Raw genomic sequence first — 20,489 nt, forward strand, 5'->3', positions numbered from 1 at the left:
GTTACCTCAGAGCTGGAAGTTTCCGCTAGAGCAGTGGTTCTCAAAGTGTGGTCCCCAAACTAGCAGCCTCCACGTCACCTGGGAACTTGTTAGAAATGTGGATTCTCAGGCCCCTGATCCGCTGAATCGGAAACTCTGGGGTGAGGCGCGGCCATCTGTGTTTCAAGCAGCCCTTTAGATGACCCTAATGCCCACTGAAGTTTGAGAACCACTGGTCTAGATCATGCAGATAAAGACTTGCCTGAATGACCTGGATTCAGCAGACGTGAGAACTCGGGGGAGGCCCCAGAGGTGCAGGCAAGGTGCCAGCCTCCCTGGCTGTGCTCAAGGTGAGCCGACCTAGTTTTAGCCTCTGTCCTCGGGCCCTGGGTCCCCCGTTCTTGCCGAAGAAATACCGAACCAGATCAGACAACTCCACTGGCGCAAGATCACACTTTAGTTCAGAGACACATTTGCATAAATACTTGAAATGGACCCAGCCCTGCAGGTGGGAGCCTGAGAGCACGGGCTCTCCACAATCCTGTGGCTCGCAGCCCTCCAGGCGATGGGTTTAATACTGAAGACACTCCTGGTCATTTCTGAAGAGAGTTCGGGGTGCAGCTACAGTGCTTGCTTTGACACTCACCATCCACCCCTACTCCACATCTCTCTTTGACTAATTTTTTCCCCTCTGAGGTAGATTATTTAACGAGGGAACCAAGTAGAAATAACTTTTTTCGTTTAACTTTGTTAGTCCTTTGCAAACAGGCTGACCGAGTCTTCTTTTTGGGTCCGTGAGAGCACTCTTTACCTTTTAACCTATGCCCTCTACTTGAACCCAAGCAAGGTCCAACCCACTAGATAGTAGACATTAGCATCTGTGGTCTGTCTCCTCTCCTCTCCTCCCCCCATGGATTCATGCCCAGCTGCAGCAGTGGGGGGCCTGGGTAGGCAGGCCACGCCACCCCCAGACGTGAGGTCACCGTAGCGTGACCCTGGTCTGCACCCCGGGCCCCGAGTCCATGAGCATAAGCCTGGCCCGCCCGCCGGATCACGGGGCGCACGGCTGGCTTCCGCACGGCTTGGCATCCTCAGGCTTCAGAGCCTCGTCGCAGGTGGTGGAGGCCTGGCCTCCGGGGTCACGGCACTCCACCGCCCGCCGCTGCCAGCCGGCCCCGCAGCTGCTGGAGCACTCAGACCAGTCTCCCAGGACCCACTGCGCGTTGAGCAGGGGCTGGATGACGTTGGTCGTCGCTCTCTCTTTGCTGCTCTGTATGCTGAAGTTCACGTCGTTAGGGACAAAGAAGGTATACTTGACTTTGGGGGGAAAGAGCTCCCCGGGGGCTGTCAGGAGCTGCACGGTCAGGGGCTCAGGCAGCGGCCAGAAGCTCTGCAGCCGCTCCAGGGAGGTGATGGAGCCGCTGTACTTGAGGATGGTGCCCTTCACCAGGATGTCCTGTTCCACGGCGGAGATGGCCAGGTTTCCATTGAGCAGGTACTGCCCGTCGGCGGTCTTCAAGGCCAGGTAGTTGCCGTCGTTCTGGATCCCTGGGTGGCTCCGCTGTTTCACGTCGATGTTAGTGGCGCCGGCTGGGATGGTGACGATGTCATTGTAGCCATAACTATGACAGGAAGACACCTTTAGGACCCGTGGCTCCCCAGCCCGGTACTCAGGAAGTCAGCATGCAGGGACTGGGGGTGGGCAGACAAAAGTCTGCAAGCAAATAAGGAAGTAGTCGCCCCAAAGTGCCCAGTAAATTAGCTGCGGAGGCCGACAGGAACACTTGGTACACCGGGACTTTTGCTTGGCCTGGGAGCTCTATCTCAAATGTTTGGAGTTTAGATCTCGACAATAGCACAGAGGGGAAGGCAGCCTAGAGGGGGCGAACGCTGAGCCGTTGCTGCCAAACCTGGGCTCTTGGCTGAAAAGAGATCTCAGGCACGTGCAGCTCCTTGCAGTGGTGTAAACTTTGGCCACTTTCATCCCAGAGCTCACACCCATGTGGACAAATCTGATCCACACAGCGATTCCAGAAGCTGACCAGACGGACGCCTCACGCCACCTCCTAGAGTCCATCAGGTGCTGGTATTTGGTTATCGTGGCTCTAGGGCAGGGCGCAGGGCAACCCAGCCTGCTCTGAGGAGCCTTCTGCTGGGCGTGCCCAGCACCATGAGTGGGGCTGTCTGGGGTGCTGGGATGCTGTTTGGGGAAAATGTTTCAACTTTATCGTGGGTCTGGGGCTTTATGTGGGATGGAGAAACCTTAATTCTTTTTTTTTTTTTTTTTTTTTTTTTGCGGTATGCGGGCCTCTCACTGTTGTGGCCTCTCCCGTTGCGGAGCACAGGCTCCGGACGCGCAGGCTCAGCGGCCATGGCTCACGGGCCCAGCCGCTCCGCGGCATGTGGGATCCTCTCGGACCGGGGCACGAACCCGCGTCCCCTGCATCGGCAGGCGGACTCTCAACCACTGCGCCACCGGGGAAGCCCAGCCTTAATTCTTATTCTTCTCTTTTGGGGTGGAAGTATTTGGCTTCGTAGGCTGGGAGGGGAGTGAGGAGGATTGAGGAGCACAGGCACGCTGCTCTTTGCTGTCCTTGCCTCGCGCCCACTGGGCAGCTGAGAAAGGACCCCAGGCCCCATGTCTAATGCCTGAGAGAGCTCTGGGAAGGGACTCAATGTCTGACTGTCCCACACCCCGTGCTTCTTTTTCCTATATCCTTTGAGTTTAAATTTGAAAAGACTCCTGAGTTGTCTGCCAAACAGGCGGATTCTGTTTTCTGAGGCTGATGAGAGGAGAGAGAGTGAGGGAGCCGGCTAGGGGTGCAGTGTGGCCGCAGGCCCTAGCCCTTCCTCCCCGGGAAGTGTGTGTGGGACAGGAAAAAACCGCCCGGGAATGGACAAACCTAGGCTCACCTCTGGCCGCCATGACCTACCACTGTGACCCTGGAAGAGTCATGTAATCTCTTTGTGCCTTAGTTTCCTCGTCTGTAAAAGGGGAGTAACGGTCTTGGCCCCAATAGACTTATTTTAGGAATCCGTCGAGCCCACAGAAGTGAAAGCACTTGAACAGATATAGGAGCTTTATGAACGTGTGGCTTTAAGGTGTGAGAAAGCGTCTGGAGTTCTCAGGTCCGTGAAGCCCCGAGGCTGCCAAGACCCCCCCGTGGGCCCCGTTTCTGAAGATGCACCTGCAGAAAGGGCAGGGCCCGCCAGATTAGGGTGAAATGTCCTTCCCACAGCAGGCCTGGAAGAGCTGCTTTCTGGCAAGGGTCCCGGTTACTCAGTGTAGCTCTACTGCCAGTTGACTCATAGAAGATACATCCCTATCCATGTGGCCTCTGGCTGCCCTGAGAGCCGTCATCTCTGCGGGCCAGACCCCGGGCCAAGTGCTCTGCCCATCTCGTGCCTCGCCACAGCGCCTCTGAGATAGAGAGGATGCCGCGTTTTATGAAGAAACTGAAGCTCAGTGCTCCACGGGGATGGAGTAGCAGCCACAGTGCACACTTAGGCCCCTGTGACTCCAAAGCCCGGTCCGCTCGCGCAGCCAGGGACAGAACTTCTGGAGAGACCCACCTGGAGGGGTTGAGGGAACCGGACACCTTCCTGCACGAGTTGCCTTTGCCACCGCACACGCCGCATTTGTCCAGCTTCCTAGGCGAGTCCACCACGTGGTCACAGCCAGCCTTGACACACTGGCCACGGACACAGATGGCCAGAGTCTCGGGCCCGCACAGGGTGCCGTCGATCACCTGCAGTGGGGGAGGGAGGGGGCAGTCAGAGGGCCCAGTGAGCCCTGACGCCGCCCACTCCTGGGCTCAGGCCAGGGGGCCTTCCTCCCCACCTGTGCACCTGAGTTCCAGAAGGATCCTCACCTTGGCTTCGAACACTTTGAACTCACTCCGCCCCCGGGCTCGGCAGAACAGCTTGCAGCGGTCCCGGGGGGACACCCCTGCGTACTTGGGGACCCACTGCAGCAGGTTCCCATCCACGTCCGTGTAATTGTAGGCATTGTACTTCTCACACTGCTGCTCCCTGAAGCTTTTCCCTGAAATGAGGGCGAGAGGGCATGGAGCTAACAGGCTGAGCTGAAGCAGGGAGGACCCCACGGGAGAAATGCCGAGATTCCAGGCACCCTTCTTCCTCCTGGACTTGACCCAACCCGAGGACACAGGTCCAGTGTCACCTGGGCCCAACTTTCCTAGACACCGACCTAAGGCCTGACTCACGGGGCAAGGAAAGGAGCAGCCAGCCGCAGCTGGGCTTTCTGGGGAAAATATCTTCCCATTTGGGGAGAATATTAATTCTGCTTTACAGATGGATAAATTTAGGTGGGGACGGGGGAACCACGGAATGCCACGTGGAGTGATGTTTTTGGGCCTCTACTGATCGTGATTTATCCTGACCTCCGTGGACATGTGGCCGAAGGCGCCCAGATCTACGTCTCTAGTTCTGACCTCGCCTCTCCACCCCACTTGCTGTAATTCTGGGTCTCTCTGGGGGAGCTCCATTTGTAGATGCTGCAATTACCTCCAGCTCAGCGAGGCCCAACTCCATATGGTTTCTCCATATGAAGAACTGGCTGGATTTTCATTTGGTGATGCTACCACGTTCCAGCCTGAGACCGGAACCCTGGTATCTTCTGAATATTTGCGCATCCACATCCACTATTTCCAACCTGTCATTAAGTCCTGCACTCTACTCAGGACGATCTGTGATCTTAAATGTCTCCTTCCCACTGTCAGCATCTCGGTCCACTGCTCGCAAGCCAAGGCCTGTGGTTTCCTGCGAGACTTGGTGCCCAGCCTCCGACACACAGCCTGCTTCCTCTCCCGTCTTGCTGCAGGCTGCCTCCAGAACAATCTGTCTGAATTAAGGCCTGGGTTTTTCCCTTCCACAATCCTGAAGTTAAACCCGCTCTTACTACCGAGGTTCTCCACGCCAGCTGCACATCTGCATGGTCTGAGGAGCTTCAAATCCCAGGTGGCCGTGCACTCCTCCTGAGATTCTGAGTCAGGACACCTGAGGCGTCTGGGCCTCTGTGTTTGGAAAAGCTTCCCCGGTGACCTGATGGGACAGCCAGCACAGAGAGCCTCCTGAGGCTATCTTAGCTTTTACGCACCCTTGGCTGGCCTGGAAATGCTGGCCCACTCTGCCCAGCTGTGCCCTGGGGGGGACCCTAGCCCCCATCGCAGCGCGTCCTCCTGCACTTCATCACCGTCTCAGCCCTCTGGGCCCCGCTCAGCCCTGGCTCCCCAAGAAACTTCCGGCCAGGCCAGGCCAGGCCTCTCCTCGCTCTGGATTCCTTGTCGGTCTGGGGTCTGTGCCTCACAGACTGACCTTTAATTGCTCTGTAAAAGGGGTTTGGATCTCTAACAAGATCTGCACGTTCCCTGAGGACAGAGAACATGCTTCTTATGTCATTATAACACCTATTCCAGTTCTAGCCACACAAGAGGCACCAAAACACTCACTGACTGAGATGGCTGGTCCCGGTGCACCTGAAATCCTGGTACCGCCTAGGCTCCGTGTCTACCTCACGCCTATATTCATTCCCCTCCCCTTTCTCTCTCTCTCATTCCCCCGGGAACGCTTCACCCGTGTGCCAGGCAGACCCTCACAGTTCCAGGGCAGGGTTTCTAGAGCTTCGTGCCGTTACTGATCTTCCTCATCTTGCAAAACTGCAGAGCCTCCAGATTCCCTCATTAGACACCATTCCAATGCCAGTGCGCCTCTGCGCCTGGAGGCGTCTCTCTGCTTGTCGTTTGCTGCCTGCCAATACTTCCTGGGGCTGCACGGATGGGATGGTGGGGAAAAGGCCCGCAGTGGTTTGCTCTCACACCGTCTGCTGCCCCTGTGGTAATGTGTGGGCTTTGTAGCAGGCACTGGGGAGGACGTTCCCAGGAGAGGCAGAGGTGGGGCTGCTTCCCAAGAAGGGGCCACCAGGCAGTTACCACGCTCCAAGGGGAGACGGGCAACTCTTCTCAGGGGGAATGTGCGCTAGGGTCAGATGCAGAAATCTTCCCTCCACCCTGAGCTGGATGTTGGCTGGAAAGATATTGGAGGTTTGGCTCTGACCCTAGCTTTGGAAAACGCCTCCATTCTGCATACAGACGAGGGTTCAGACGTTATCCTAGACGCCCGCCCCTCTGCAAAGCCCTCCTCCAGCTCTAATGAGTAAGTTTGGTTGGGAGTGACGCCCTCCATCTCCGCATCTTGGAAGACCAGGGCAGTGTCTCTCCTCGACTTTGCCAGGCTCTCCCCGGACAGGGAGAGCGGTCCCGGGTCGCCACGGGCTGCTCTAAACCATTTATGTCTGCACCCAGGAAAGCTCTGCGCCCGGGAGACCCCCGCAGTCCTCTGGGGATCTGCTGCAGGCAACACAGCAGCTGCTCTGGCCGGTGTGGTGATTACCATCAGGGGGGCACTCCTCCGTGTGGCACGATTGGTACTTGGCTCTCCGACCCAGGCAGTATCTCCCTCCGTTCTGAGGCTCGGGGTCCTCGCACTCGCGGTGTGAAAACTGTACTCCTCCTCCGCAGGTCCGTGAACATTCTCCCCAGGGTCCCCAGGGGGACCAGCCTCCATCCACCACGGCCTGCAACACACAAGGCTGCGCTGAGTGGGGAGCAGAGGGCAGGAGGCCTCGGCTCTTGGTGTGACCTCCTCACCTAGTTGCACCCGTCCTGGCGCACGCAGTTCGGTAAACTGCCTGATTCACCTGTGCAGGGGCTGTGTGGCCCGTGCAGCCGCGGCTCCCCGATCGCAGTCTGTGCTGGCCTTGCTCGCGGCCGGCCCCCCGGTGTCTACAACAGTGCCTTGCCCTTTGTAAGGTGCTCAACAGGAGTTGCTGAGTGAAACACTTTTACGGGAATAAGGTTGGGTCTAACGCAGCGGCTCTCCATCGGCCGGGACACGTGGCAGTGTTCGGAGACCCTGCGGTTGTCCCAGCTGGGCAGGGCGTAGGCTGCTGGCCTCGAGCGGGCGGCGGGCAGGGTGCCGCTAAACATCCAGCCACGAGCACGAGAGCCTCCCACAGCCGGGACGCACGCAGCCCAGATGCCACCAGTGCTGAGGCGGGTTAAGTTCTGATCTAAAGGACTGAGCTCCAGGAGGTGTGGCCACGAGTCTGCCGGCTGCCAGGTCCAGGGGTAGGATGGTGCTGGGAAATAAACTAGAGTGGCTTCCAACTTTACAACTGACCCTGAGGACAAGGCATTGCCTTGGGTGGGTTCGTTAAGGTTTCGAAATGAAAATAATTTTTAAAAAGTTGCAGAAGTCATACGTGCTCGTATAAAAAATGAAAAATACAGGTGTAAAAAAGAAAGTAACGCTTACAAAATACCACTACCCAGATGAAACGATCGACGTGATTTTCATCAATATCCTTTTGTACCTTTGCTCTGACTATAGAATCATGAAGGTGCCAGGTTTTATTTTACACAGATATGATTCTGTCATATACATATATATATATATATATATATATATATATACAGTATTTTATGATCTGTCTTTTCCCCTTAAAAATAGGTGATAAGCATCATCCCGTGATCGTTTTCTGGCCACCTTTCCCTGTACTGGGCTTGGCTGTGGTGCTGGGAAAGGTTGGATGGGCTCCCTCCCTGCCTCTCCCCTCAGGAACGTGTGAAGCGCACGCTATAGGACAGGGCTGGGAGAAGCTCAGTGTCGGGGTGTGGGCTGGGAGGGGGCTGAGAATGAATCCGTGGATCCCGTCCCGGCTCAGGCTTAGAAGAAGCATGTGGTTTCCCCGCCCACGCGGGTCCCCGGGCCTCAGTGCAACGGCAGCACCCCCGAGGACAGCCCTGCGGAGGGTGAGCGCACAGGCCACCCTGGTGACTCAGAGCTGGGCCGGGCCCAGGCTGCGAACCCGGCGGATGCTGTTTCACAGATGGCTCAGTGACTCGCCGAGAAATGTGATCGGCCTCCCAGTTCGGATGTATTAAGAGCAGAGGGCAGAGAAGCAAATCATTTAAAAACTCTCCCTGGCATTGCCTTTTTGCCTTTCCGTGCGAGGTTACTCTGCCAGGTTTTCTCTGCCTGGTCAGAGGTGACTCCGATTCCTCCTTCCCTCCCCCTCGAGCAAGGAGTTCCCACAATTACTCTCACTCTCCTGACCCCTAGCTATGCACTCGGCTCCGCCACGGGTAGGATGTGAATACCTTCCCCTCATTCTCGATTGGATGTCCCTCCTCTGCTGTCACGCTACCTGTTTATAACAGAATTCATAACGGCTTCTGTCTGCTGCGTGCCCACGCCTGCTCTTGCGCTGGAGCGTTCCACACCTAGCACCAAGCCTCACAGGCCTTCAAGTCGACTCCGCGGCAGCCCCACAGGCGGAGTCCCCCAAATGCCCGGAGCCCTGCTGACGTCATCCATCAGTCCTGAACAGCTCCTCTCGGCTTTGGATAAATACGCTTTGCTTTGTCCAAAGGTGAGTGATTTTCCTCATAGTTGCCCCTAGGCCCAAAGTCTCTTAGTTCATGGCTCTCAGGTGTGGTTTCCTCCTTGGAAACAGCCCTCCCCATCCCTGTCCCACACTCCCAGTGGCCAGCCCTCACCTTGGGCTTCTCTACTTCCTCCTCAGGCAGGCAGCTGCCATCCAAGCAGAGGCTCCCGGGCCCGCAAGGCGTCCCGTCCGCCCAGGGCAGGCTGCCGTTCTTCGTGTGGCAAAGGGGCTCGGCGCCATCCATGTGGCACCAGAGCTGGGCACAGATGTCCTGAGCAGAGGTGTTGGGGCAGTGGCGGAAGCCCAGCCCAAAGATCTGCTTGCACTGTTGGTCCAGCTCGTAGAGGGCCCTGCGGCCTGGGAGGCCTGTGGGCAGAGGCAGGGCCGAGGTAGGGGCGTCCAGGAGACAGTCTCCTGTGGAGGAAGCAGAGAAATAGGAAGGAGGGGTCACACTCGAGGCCTCCTTGACCTCCGCCTACAAACTGTCAGCACTCAGTCACCCACAGAAGCTCCTCCAAGTTTTGACTCTCAGTAGCAAGTTTTCGTTTTAAGGGTTGCGTTTCTTTTGGTATCCAGAACATCTTATACGCATTCAGTGTTTACCGAGGGAAGGCCAGCTAAGCGTAACACTAACCTAGGTCACAGTATAATTGCGGATGTAAATGGACTCTTTTTTTTTTTTTAATTTTTTTTTTGCGGTACGCGGGCCTCTCCCATTGCAGAGCACAGGCTCCGGACGCGCAGGCCCAGCGGCCATGGCTCACGGGCCCAGCCGCTCCACGGCACGTGGGATCCTCCCGGACCGCGGCATGAACCCGTGTCCCCTGCATCGGCAGGCGGACTCCCAACCACTGCACCACCAGGGAAGCCCCTAAATGGACTCTTAAAAACCAGGCCAGGAGAAATAAAACCAAAGTATTGATGTTGGACAATCTATTATTTTTGTATCAAGAATCAAGGACCAGTTGTGTTTTCACTGCTTTACTCAACAAGTCAGGCTGTCTTCACCAAGCACCTCGCCCCACTCCTTGCCCTCACGGGGCGCTTCCTGCCTCTCTGCCATTTGCACGCTACCCCTGTGATCTATCGCTCCAGCCAGAAGCTCCCTTCTCCCCTCTGCACGACAAAAATTCTTCCGTTCCTTCGAGCTCTGTTCGAACCCACCTCCTCCAGACAGACCTTCTCAGATTCCTTCCGCCTGCTCTGTGGGTTAATCTAAAGGGACTGCTGGAAGCTGGGCCACGGAAGGGCGTGCTCTGTGGAGTGGTCAGAACACTGAGCCCGGCGGGGTGGCGGGGACACAGCTCCTGAGTCTCTCCCAGGCCGAGACGTCTGCGCCGCAGGTGCCGGCCGCTGGCCGGGGAGGAGCCTGGGGGACCTACCGTGCCCGCCGTCCAGGAGCTCCGTGAGGTACATGGCGCTGCAGGGGGACCAGGGCAGCGTCTTGTTCAGGTGGACGAAGAGGGGCGCCATCATGTGGTGCTTGCCCAGGGGCCCGAAGAGCCGAGCACAGGGCTTGGAGTCGTCGTGGGGCATGCTGAGGACGTGCCCTGGGGAGGACGAGACCCGCGGTCCACCCAGCGTCGCCACTGCCCTCAGCCGTCCGCCCAGGGGGCAGAGGGCCTCTGAAGGCCTATGCGGCGCCAGCGCCTCGAGGGACCACCACGGCGCTGCACTCATTCCTCAAAGACTCTTCCCGGCCCACCCCGCCTGCCTCTCCTCTCCCAGGAAGCTTGCTCAGAGCTCCAGGAACACCGGGGTTCCTTTATTTTCTGCCGGGGCCTGTGCGGATTCACACTTGTCTCAGTCATTCGCTAGCTGACCTTCCAGAACCCTGACTGCTTAGCCGGGATGCGGCCCCACGGCTCTACCCGAGCGCTGGCATTTCCCTGGTGACCTCCGAGGATGGCCCCGTGCTCAGGGTGGGGGTGGAGAGAGCACGAGGGCAGAGTCACCCTGCCGGAACAAGGAGGGGTGGCCCCGAGAGGCGGCAGGGTCCTGGGGGGGCCTCGCTGGCTGGACTCGGGAGGGCCGGTCCTCCCACCCGGTCCAGCAGCCCAGGCCTCTGGCGTGGCGAGCCTTACCGAGCTCGTGGGCCAGAGTGTAGGCCGCCTGCAGGCCCTCGTCCTCGATCACGGAGCAGCTCTTGCTGGGGTCACAGATGGTGCCAATGTCCGCCACGCCCAGGGTGTCACACAAGCCCTCCTTCCCGCAGAAGTTCTGCTCGCGGAGAAAGCGGGACATGAGGACAGACACAGGATGGAAACCCTTCCCATTCCTGCGCCTCCGGAGACGCAGGACACGTTTTAAGTCAAATCCCTATTTCTCCCCAAAGGCCGTTTCTCCTTCTGTGTCGGCGTGTCCTTGGGCTGCCAGACACTCGGAAAGCTCGTCCCGGGAGGTGGGATAGCCTGGCGGTGGTTAAGGGTGTGGACCCCACAGCGAGGTGGCCGGGGCCTGACTGCGGGCGCTGCCACGGGGTGGCAGCTCTGTGCCTCGCTTTCCCCAGCTGTAAAGTGGGGCTAAAAAATGCAGCACTCGCCTTGGGGTTGTGCGTGAGGCCTGGGGGGTGAGCAGGGTCTCCACACGTGATCACACTTGCTGGCCTTCAGGAAGCCATCTGTTTAAACCACACCAGGGAGATGGGCAGGCCTCCTGCCGTTGGGGAAATCTTGAGGGGACCCCCTGGTTACCTCCACCGCCTTTAACCCCCACGGCAGCTGGACCTCCTGTCTTAGTTCCAGCTCCACATTGCTCTCCGGGCAGTTTGAGCCCGTTTCCTCTTGTTATGACCTCAGCAGACAGCTGCTCTCAAAGTTCTGGAGCAGAGCCCCCACGAATTCCTCTCCTTCCCTCGCAAATACCTCATACGTGTCCTCGTGACCTCCCCCTTCTTGTCCACGCACGAGGCTCCTGGGGTCTAGCTGGGGCCAGCAGGGGGCCGGTCCCCGTGTCTGGGCGGCTGTGGCCCCCTCGGCGCGCCCTCCCACCCCGCCCCCGGTTCCTAGGGGCCCGCGGACCTGTCTGGTGAGCAGGATGGCCGTGTCGAAGTGCTCGGGGTGCCGATCGCTGGGCTGGTTGAAGCGCCGCTGCCAGCGGCAGAAGTTGCGCAGCGTCAGCCCGCCATTGTCGGACACCTCGGGGCCCCATCTCTCATCCTCCACGATCAGCACCTTCACCACCATCAGGTTGATGGAGTTCCTGATGCTGGGGTGCTTGTAGATGTGGGCCGCCACAGACATCAGCGTCAGGATGTGGTTCTGCAGGAAGGAGGGGTGGAGAGGGAGGGGTAAATCTCCTGGCCGCCGCCCGCCCCTGCTGTCACTCCGAGTTATGCCCCCTGTGTGCTGGGCATCGGTACACAGCACCTCGGTGAAGGCTCCCAAAACCCCCGAGGCCCTGGCATCACTTCCCTTCACTGTACATATAAGAAATTCACGGCTCAGTATGGCCCAATGTCCCAGAGCTAGTGTGTCAACCAGCGTGTGAACCCAGAGCACCTGGCTCCAAAGCTTAAGTGTTTAACATCCTGACCAGCCACATGTGGCCACGGACATCTAAATCCATTACAATTCAATAAAATTAAAATGCTAGCTCCTCTGCCACACTGGCCACATTTCACGAGCACCAACGGCCGTGAATGGCTCGTGGCTACTGCATCAGACTGAGCAGACAGGACATTTCCATCATCACAGAAAGTTCTTCTAGTGGACTGCACTGGTTATTCTACCTTAACCCTGACACCAACCGTCTCCCTGCCAGCCACGCATCCCCTCTCCGCCCTCAGCCCAGAAGCAATTATCTGAGCGCTCAAGGTTAAAATCCGTCGAGAATTTTCCTGATGTCTGCTGGGGCAACCCCTATTCTTCAGGATGGGAAAACTTTGCTCTGATGATCACTCCTAACAATAGCTCCTCTGCAGATGGTACACGTGTCACCTCATTAAATGCTCACAAAAACTCTGGGAAGTAGGGATTGTCATCCCCATTTCACGAACGAGGAAGTGGAAGTTCTCGCAAGTTAAATAACTTGTCTACAGCCGCGCAGCTCTTAACGCCGGAGTGCCAGCCAAGCGTGTCTGTCTCTGAGGTCTACACTCTTCTCAGTAAGTCTCCCAGGGCTTGGCCTCCTGGCTTCTGCCTGGACAGCCCAGAGGGTTTATTCCCCTCTGCCTGGGGTGGGAGAGAATCGGGTGGGTCGCTGAGACCCAGGCGCTCAGCCTCCCACTGCTTCCGGTCCCACCAAGGCCAGCTGAAGGAGTTGACAGCGGTGCTTGGCCTCTGCCCCAACCCTGGGCTGCCAACTGCTCCCAAGGCTTTGGTGGAGGCCAGATGGGGCTCACTCTTCTGCCTCCAGGGCCTCCAGAAAGGAGTCCTCTTGGATGACTTTGCAGAACAGGAGACGAATGGCGCAGAGGCCTACAGGCCTTCAGGCCTCCAGCCAGCCCTCCTCCCTGCTCCCCAGGGCACCACCTCCTGTGGCCTCTCTTTCTTCCCTCCTGTGTTTTGGAAGGTGGGAGAAGAAGGAAGGAAAGGAGGGTGAAAGGCTGGAGACAGACATTCCACGGGCTGAGGCCATGTGTGGGAGTTCCAGACGAATCCCACTGTTTGTGAATGGGATCTGTCTGTTCACCTCGCCGGCGACCAGCCAGATATTTTGTAAGTTAAGCCCTACGAACAGGGGTTGGCAGGTTACTTAGTGTGTCAAGCACTCCAGCTATGTTTAGGCTGATGTAAACATCTTATCAGCAAAGCTGAAACTTGGCACCAGCCCCTGGAGTCGGATTCCTGAGGGAAACAAGCAATTACATCAGTATGCAACTGGGGGCGTGGGCTGAGGAGCACAGCTTTTGCTGGGGCCTACTTCCTCCAGGCCTCTCCTGCGTCCAGGGCCTCCTACCCCGGGAAGGACCAGGGGCCAACTCCGGGAACTTCTTCCGAGACAACCTGAAACTCTCCTCACAGGAGGCCTTCCTTTCAGTCCCACCGTCACAATCTCATAACTGGGGAGCTGATGTCTTACAAAGAAGGTGTGAAGATGAGAGATGCCCCGAAGGCTCAGAATAAGGAACTGGAGACCTAAGGTCTCGGAAGGGTCTGGTTCCCAAGCTGCCTGGTCAGACTAGCAGAGGCCATGTGATGGGCGCGTCCCCGACGAAAACCAGAGGTGCACACGTACAAACTGCTGCACAAAGGCCGGCACGGGTGCGCATCCCGACACCGAGGTTCTTGGAGTCTCCTTGCTTGAGTTCAGGCAGCTCACGGCATCTTCTCCCGACACCGAGTAACAACTGGGGGGCCGAGCTGGCTTGAGAGCCATTTCCCTTCCAGGAGGTGGGTTAGACGGGAGGACATTTGAAGGTCCTGGCTGCTTTCTCAGAAGATAATTCCCATCGCAAGAGGGCTGCCAGGACTGTGTGCGCCAGAGTTTCTGTTCAAGTCCCCAGTCCTGGTCTGGCTCACCTCCCCTTCTGTCTTGCCTCACTGCACTTGGGGACGGGATGCCCTGCCACCATCAGCTCCTCTGAGGAACGGTGGCCCGGCTCCCTGTGCATCTGACAGCGCCCTGGGGGAAGGGCCACTGGGCCTGGGCGGGTGGGCGGCCGTGAGTCTGTGAGCCCCCGCTTCTCGGTCCATTTCCTGGTCCAAAAGGGCAGACCTGACTTCCAGTCCCACAGAGAATGGGCCCAGGAGCCAGTCAAGGAGAAGGTTAGCTCGCTTGCTCTACCGCGCCCTGTCGATTTATACCTCCCTGTGCACCACGTGGGTGCGGGCTGTGGGCTGCAGCGGGGCCCCCAGCAGACAGCCTCCCCACAGCCAGGTCGGGTAGGTCAGAGCCCAGGGCCAGCCGGGCCGGGGTGGTCACACAACCCGACTCTGGAATGGCCCGGGGATCTCCTGCCCTTGGGTCTCCTTAGGGAAAGGTGGGCACTTTTCAGGGGGCCTCCTTCTCCATTGGCGCCCCCAGGACCTGGAGGAGCGAAAAGACACTCCGCCAGCTAGGCTGGGACATAGCCCTCTGATTCTCTGAGACACAAACAAGGAGATTCCTTCCCCGGAGCTCCCCCCACCCCCACCCCCCGTGCAGCCAGGGCCAGCTATGGCGGGAGTCTGGCGAAGGCTGGGCCCGGGCCAAACACACTTCCAGCAACTACTTCTCTTCAGAGCGTCATCCCTGACGCTGTGGGCCCAGCGCTCTCCTCGCAGCACGCCTGGGAGAGGCAGGGAGAGGAGGGGTGGTAACGTGGAAACTCTGCGGCCTCCGCAACAGGGCCATCACTCTCCCTTCTGGCATCTCTCTGGGGCCTGAGACTGCTGGGGAGGAGGGAGAAGCAAAGGGAGAGGAAAGAAGAGATGGAGAAAAGACAAGGTCCTGCACAGACGTCCTTCCTCCGTCCTCGTCCTCCAAGCAGCGAGGGGCAAGGCCACGTCGCCGAAGCACGCAGTTTTCAGCACCACAAGGGGCCCAGTGGACACAGTCCAGGCAGAGCAGAGGCTGAGAGGCAGGTCCTGGGCTGCGTGCGACAGCACAGCTGGCACAGCGCTGGCTGGCTCTGACGGCGTGGGACTGCCCTGCCCTCCTGCCCCGACAAATGCGTCACCCGAGGCAGCTCTAGCGCCAGCCACGCTTCGCCGCGCACCTACGACGTGCCAGGCTCTGGGTCAGGTGCCGTCCGTGTTCTACCGTCTCCTCCAGACACTGCCAGGACGTTGGTATAGCTGTGCCTGTCAGGCTGGCGAGGAAATCGAGGTACCGAGGAATGGGTGGCTCGCTCAAGGCCACTCACGTTTTTTCCTGTCAGTCTATGCTCTTCCTCACGGCACTGACTGCCACCCTCTTTGCTGCTGCAAGGAAAACTGCAGCACAGCCCGGACAAAGCATGCCAGCCAGCCAGCCAGGGTGCCCCTGATGTTGTCTCTGCCCAACTCCCCCCGCCGCCCCCCTCGGGGGGGAGGGGGAAGTGGCGTTGAATACTAGGGCCTTCTCTTTGGGAAATACTTCATAGAGTCCATCCCTCTGGCGGCAGCAGACCGAAGGGATGGAGAAGACTTGGTCTTCTGCCAGTGGGGGAACATACTTCACATGCACATTACGTGGCCTGTGGAGACTCGGGCATGTGTCTGTTTCTGTTATTATCCAAAACAGGACACTTTTCAGAGTGAAAGATGAGACTATTAATAATGATGCCAGAACGAACAGGCCTAGATGGAGGCTGTGCTGGGCAAGCCGGGGTACTTGGCCACTTCGGGTATTAGGGCTGGCGGAGGAGACATTTCCCCACGGGGCAAGGGCAAGGGGAGACGAAATGGCTGTGACTTGGCCCTTCCCAGAAACCACCTGCTAGTAGCCTGAATCTTGGGACTCCTCCTCTGGGGGCCCTCCCTGCTCAGCAGCGAGTTCAGAAGCTCAGCCTGCAGCCGCTGCCCTGGAAGGACAGCTTCCCAGACCAACCCTGGGGCGCAGCACGGTCCCCACACGCCCCTGTCCTGCTCCAGTTTCATCCAGGGAACAATTAGCTGTGGCCGGATGCAGACAGAGTTAACGGTCTCTTCTGAGGTGGTCCCTCCTTTCAGGACACCCCCTTTGTCTGAGCTCCTTAACTCTGAAACCAGAGAAGAAGGTGGGAGACAGGGCCCCTCCTGTCAAGGGACTGACTGAACTCAAGTGTACAGAGTCTGGAAGACTCCCCTGTCGCTTAGCAGTGAGACCAGCCTTGCGCGCGGATGATTCTTTCTCTTGGCCTCGAAGGCGGGTCCTTCTCAGGACCGGGCCTCCCACTGCGGCTGGACGTCTTTGGGCTGCTGGGTTCAGTGACCCAGTCCCACAGCGTGGATGATGTCGGGGGAGCCAGGGCCTCACACCCTCCAGGTGCTCAGGAGGCGGCACCGCCCTCGGGTGCTGGAGAGCTGGCCTTTCTTCCTCTGCACCTTCACAGGCACTTCCGCCCAGGTGCAGACTGAGCACACTCAGCGGGCGGCTTCTCCACGTGGTGCTGAACTTTCCAGAAGACTCACCACGAAGCAGCCTCGTCGACGTTTGGGCTAGAATCGATTACCTAGTGCAGGCGCCGCGCTTCACAAGTGAGGGGAAGGTGCTCTTCACCCTCCTCACACACCCCCGCTGCCGGGACACCCCGAAGCTTTTTCCGTCCGTATGAATGTAGTCTCCAGGAGGCCCCTCGGAGAGTTACTTGTAAAGAACTAGGCTCCATGTGGGGAGGTGGGTCTGGGCAGGCAAGGTCGTGGGGAACCGGCCCTTGACATCCGCTCCTGTCTTGGCCGAGCCAGGAAGCCCAGGCAATGGAGCTGAGAAGTTCAGGTCTGCTCTGTGGCATCTCCGTCGCCTGTGAGCGGTCGGAGCAGAGGGCCAGGGGCCAGTCACAGAGACAGCTGTGTCTCGGCCCCTGCCCCACCCCAGCGCGGCGACAGCAGGGTGCAGGCAGTGACGTGATGAGACCGAGGTGGAGGCGGCAGGGCTGGCCCCAAGGAGAGAGGGAGCCCCCCGCCCGCCCAGGGAGAGGACCTCAGTCTTCAAGGTGCCCGATGCCTATTGCGACGCGCTCTCCGGGCCCGAGGGAGCCGGCTGCTGCAGAGGTGCCAGTCTGTGTGGTCCAGAAACCTGTGTGTGTGCAGGCGGAGCAGAGGGGGCAAGCGTGCTCTGCGTCACCCAGCCAGGGGTCATACGAGGGTGGAAGTGCTCCTGGGTGGCTCTGCAAAGAGCAAGTCAACTTGTCTGGTGCAGCAGACCTGGGCAGTACCCAGCCCAGCCCCTGGCTTCCGTGGCTTGGGAGCCCTGGCGGCAGCAGTCACGTCTGCTTTCAGATGGCTCTGACCTCCGGAGCTGCCGAGTGTGTGCTGGAGGCAAACACACAGCATCTGAAGTGTCTGGGCGCTGAGCTCAGAGTGAGATGGTAGGAAAACGTCAGGGAGGACATTCTGGCTCTGAAGACAGAAAGGCAAATTTCTCTTTCTGCTGCTGCTCTGTGTTCTTGTTGGCTTTCCTACCTCCTGGTTCTCAGGCAGCCGTCAGAAAGGAGTCGTGCGTGGGAGGGGCTGAGCCCCTCAGCTCTGGGTTTGCGGTGAATGTGCTTTCTGATGGAGCCCCTGGTCGCTGGAGCAGCCATCCTCACCCGAGACGGGAGAAGCCCACCGCCCTGCCGCCCTCTGGAGGACTTGCTTGCGGAAAGGAGTCAGGGAAGGCGGCTGGTACCTCCCCCTGCTCTCATGGAAGGCAGGGAAGCAGATACTCAGTCAGTGCAGACCCACAGTCCCGGGGGCGGACCGCACTGACGGCTCCAAGCCGCCTCCCCGTGCTCTGGGAGGACTGAATACCGGGACAGCGCACACGGAGCCCGCGGGGCTTTAACGGCCCGGCCCGGCAGCAGCCAGGGGAGCGGCCAGCTCTTCCCACCCTTCCATCTAGAATGCATTTCCCAGTGACTGCAGAGTGAGAAAGCTGGGGCGAGAAGCTGGAGGGCCGGCTGCACCTCGTCTAGACTATGCTGCACAGGGAACGCCGAAGCACTAGGTGCCCGCAACAGCTGGGCACAGGCCGAGCCTAGAATAGGGTCCCAGCCAAGACTGCCATCACCGAAAAGGCAGCAACTAAGCTGCAGCAGCGGCCAAGGTGCCTTTTTCAGGAAACTGTGACCGCGGGGCAGGTCAGTTCTTCTCCACCGCGCACGTCTCTGGTTCTGCGCTCCCCCAGGGAGGAGAAAGCGCAGCCTCTCCTGGAACCCTTCCACTTCACGAGGTGTTGGGGTGTAGGGTGACACACACACCTCCTGCTGTTTCTGCACCGTCCTGGAATCTAGTGGGAAATGGCCTGGCTACAGGAGCTGTCCCCTGGAATCAGCTTTCCTGTCCCAGCTCCGTAGAGAGCTGTGTCTGGGCGGAGAGCAGCTCGGGCGGACCAAGGATAGTTCTGGCTCCACCAGGAACATTCACCAGAGGAGTTCAGATCCCCACCCCCTTCTCCTTCCCTTTTCCACTAAAGCTTCAGTTTCCCGGGCTGAGCCCCCAGGCAGAAATTCTGTTCCCCTCCCTTGTTGTGCTGATGCCGGCACTGCCAAGTTCTGCCAGGGCTGAGCGCCAGGTTGGCAAGGTGTCCGTGCCCCTGATCAGAACCAGCTGGGCACACAGAAGTTGGGCAGCCCCTTTCCAGGTTCAACTCCCTGCAAACAATGTCTTTTACTTATGGCAGCCTCAGTTCTGTAGGCAAAGGGAATCTTTCCATCCCAGCTGCCTCTCCCTGGGAGCCTCCCAGGTCTGGAGACAGCAGAGGGCGGAGAGGCGGGGGTGGGGTGGAGGTTCTCCCCAGATGTTCACTTATCATGTCTGTTGGGAGGGGCAGGTGTCTGGGGCGTGGGGGGGGGGCTTTAAAACCCACTTTCAGTTCAGGATGTGAGGGAGGGGGGTGAGCAGGGAGGAGGAAGCCCAGGACCCGCCCTCTAAGTTGGAAGGGACGCATGGGAGGAGCTGGAGGTAGCCCAGGTGTCAGGGGTCAGGAAAGGAGTTACTGGGCTTTCTCAGAAAGGAAAGAACCTTGTCTGGGGTGAGGAACGGGAAGGGTTTTCTCAGCGGGACGGAAAGGGAAGAATTTGGAGACTCTGGGAGGTGACCGGCGTCTCCGGGCACAGCGAGTCCTACCTGCAGGTCGGCTCCGTAGAAAGCAGCCATGGACGCATCGGCCACCAGCAGCGTTTCCACGAAGCGAGCCTCAGACACAAACCGCTTGGTCCTACTCGTGGCCCCCAGGGTCGGCGGCGGCTCGCTGGCGCCTTCCGCCTCCTCGTCTTTGCCCTGCTCGTCGTCCTCCTGCCTCCGACCCTCTCCCTTCTCCGCCTCCCACTCGGGCGCTCCCGGCAAGGGCTGGGCTTGGGCGGCGGCTGCGCGCCCGGGCCCCCGGCGCTGCAGGCGGTGCGGCTGGTGCAAGGAGCCCCCCGCGCCCTGAGGCTGGATGGTGAACTCCTCGCCGTCCAGCAGGAAGGAGCCGCTCAGCCCGCGGCACAGGCTGACGGCCGCCAGCGACTCGGGCTCCCCGTTCACCGTGCCCGAGAAGAAGCAGCTGCGCAGCTCTTGCTCGCCCCCGGCCGCCCCGCCGGAGCCCCCGAGGCGCTCGACCTTGAACTCGGGCGCCAGGAAGCTGGCGTCGGGCGCCAGGCGCAGCTCGAAGTCCCGGCCGAAGGCGGACAGGTGGAGCGCGAGCTCGCCCGCGCCGCCCGGCAACCGCGTGGGCACCACCAGCGCCGAGGCCGGCCCCCCGCCTCCAGGCCTGGCCGGGGCGCCGCGGGCGAGCGGCGGCGGCGGCAGCAGCGGCAGCAGCAGCAGCAGCAGGAGCGGCGGCCACCGGGGGGCGGCGCGGGGCATGGGGGCTGCGGCTGCGGCGCGAGCGATGGAGGAAGCGGGCCCGGCGCGGGCAGGTGCTGGCGGCCCGGCCGCTGTCCCTGCGGGCAGGAGCTCGGGCGGTTGGCCGGCCGCGTGGCCCGTGGGCGCCTGGCGGCGGCGGTTCCCGGGCGGCCCCTCTGGCTGGCGGCGCTGCCGCTGCTCCCGCGCCCTCCCGCCCAGCCGATCGCGAGCAACTGGCGCCCCGGCAGCGTGCGCGTCCTCCGCCCCTGCCTTCTCCCCACCCCGGGAAGCACAGAGTGGGCTGCCGAGCCCTTCGTATTTATACTTCCTTCCCGGCTTTGACATAAGAGGTTTATTTTTGATCTCTCACTATTCCCGTTTCCCCTCCCCTGGGATCAGAGAGAGAAACTGAAAAGAGGGAGCGAGAGAGGAGAGAAAAAAAATTTGGATGAAATGTAAAACCAATCAGGAGTCAGCGGGGCTCGCTCCCCCGCCCCCCCGCCCCCCTTTAAGTGTCAACTCCAACTTTTTCCCCTTCGCTTACGCGCTCCCACATTAACTCCTCCAGTGCTGGACAGGCCCCTCAACCAGCGTCCTTGGGGAGACCCCAGTCGCTCCCTCCTCTGAGGCCAAGTGCCCGAGACATATACCCCAGGAGACCCTCACACCGGTCCCAGCGACAGTGTCACTTCGGG

The 20,489-nt window shown here is 59.6% G+C and overlaps 1 protein-coding gene across 1 annotated transcript; it reads right to left on the reverse strand.

Annotated features, from left to right (window-relative positions):
* Window positions 1-390: 390 nt before the first annotated feature.
* Window positions 391-20,284, reverse strand: ADAMTS8 (ADAM metallopeptidase with thrombospondin type 1 motif 8). Its single transcript, XM_079929660.1, is given in 11 exon segments — window positions 391-1,601; window positions 3,553-3,728; window positions 3,852-4,024; window positions 6,391-6,574; window positions 8,559-8,860; window positions 9,829-9,996; window positions 10,531-10,666; window positions 11,467-11,706; window positions 19,096-19,908; window positions 19,910-19,993; window positions 19,996-20,284. Coding segments are annotated over 11 exon segments (2,991 nt in total). The 5' UTR covers window positions 20,140-20,284; the 3' UTR covers window positions 391-1,030.
* Between the last annotated feature and the right edge of the window lie 205 nt (window positions 20,285-20,489).

This window comes from Stenella coeruleoalba (genome assembly GCF_951394435.1).
Source record: "Stenella coeruleoalba genome assembly, chromosome: 8".
NCBI classification, from domain to species: domain Eukaryota; kingdom Metazoa; phylum Chordata; class Mammalia; order Artiodactyla; family Delphinidae; genus Stenella; species Stenella coeruleoalba.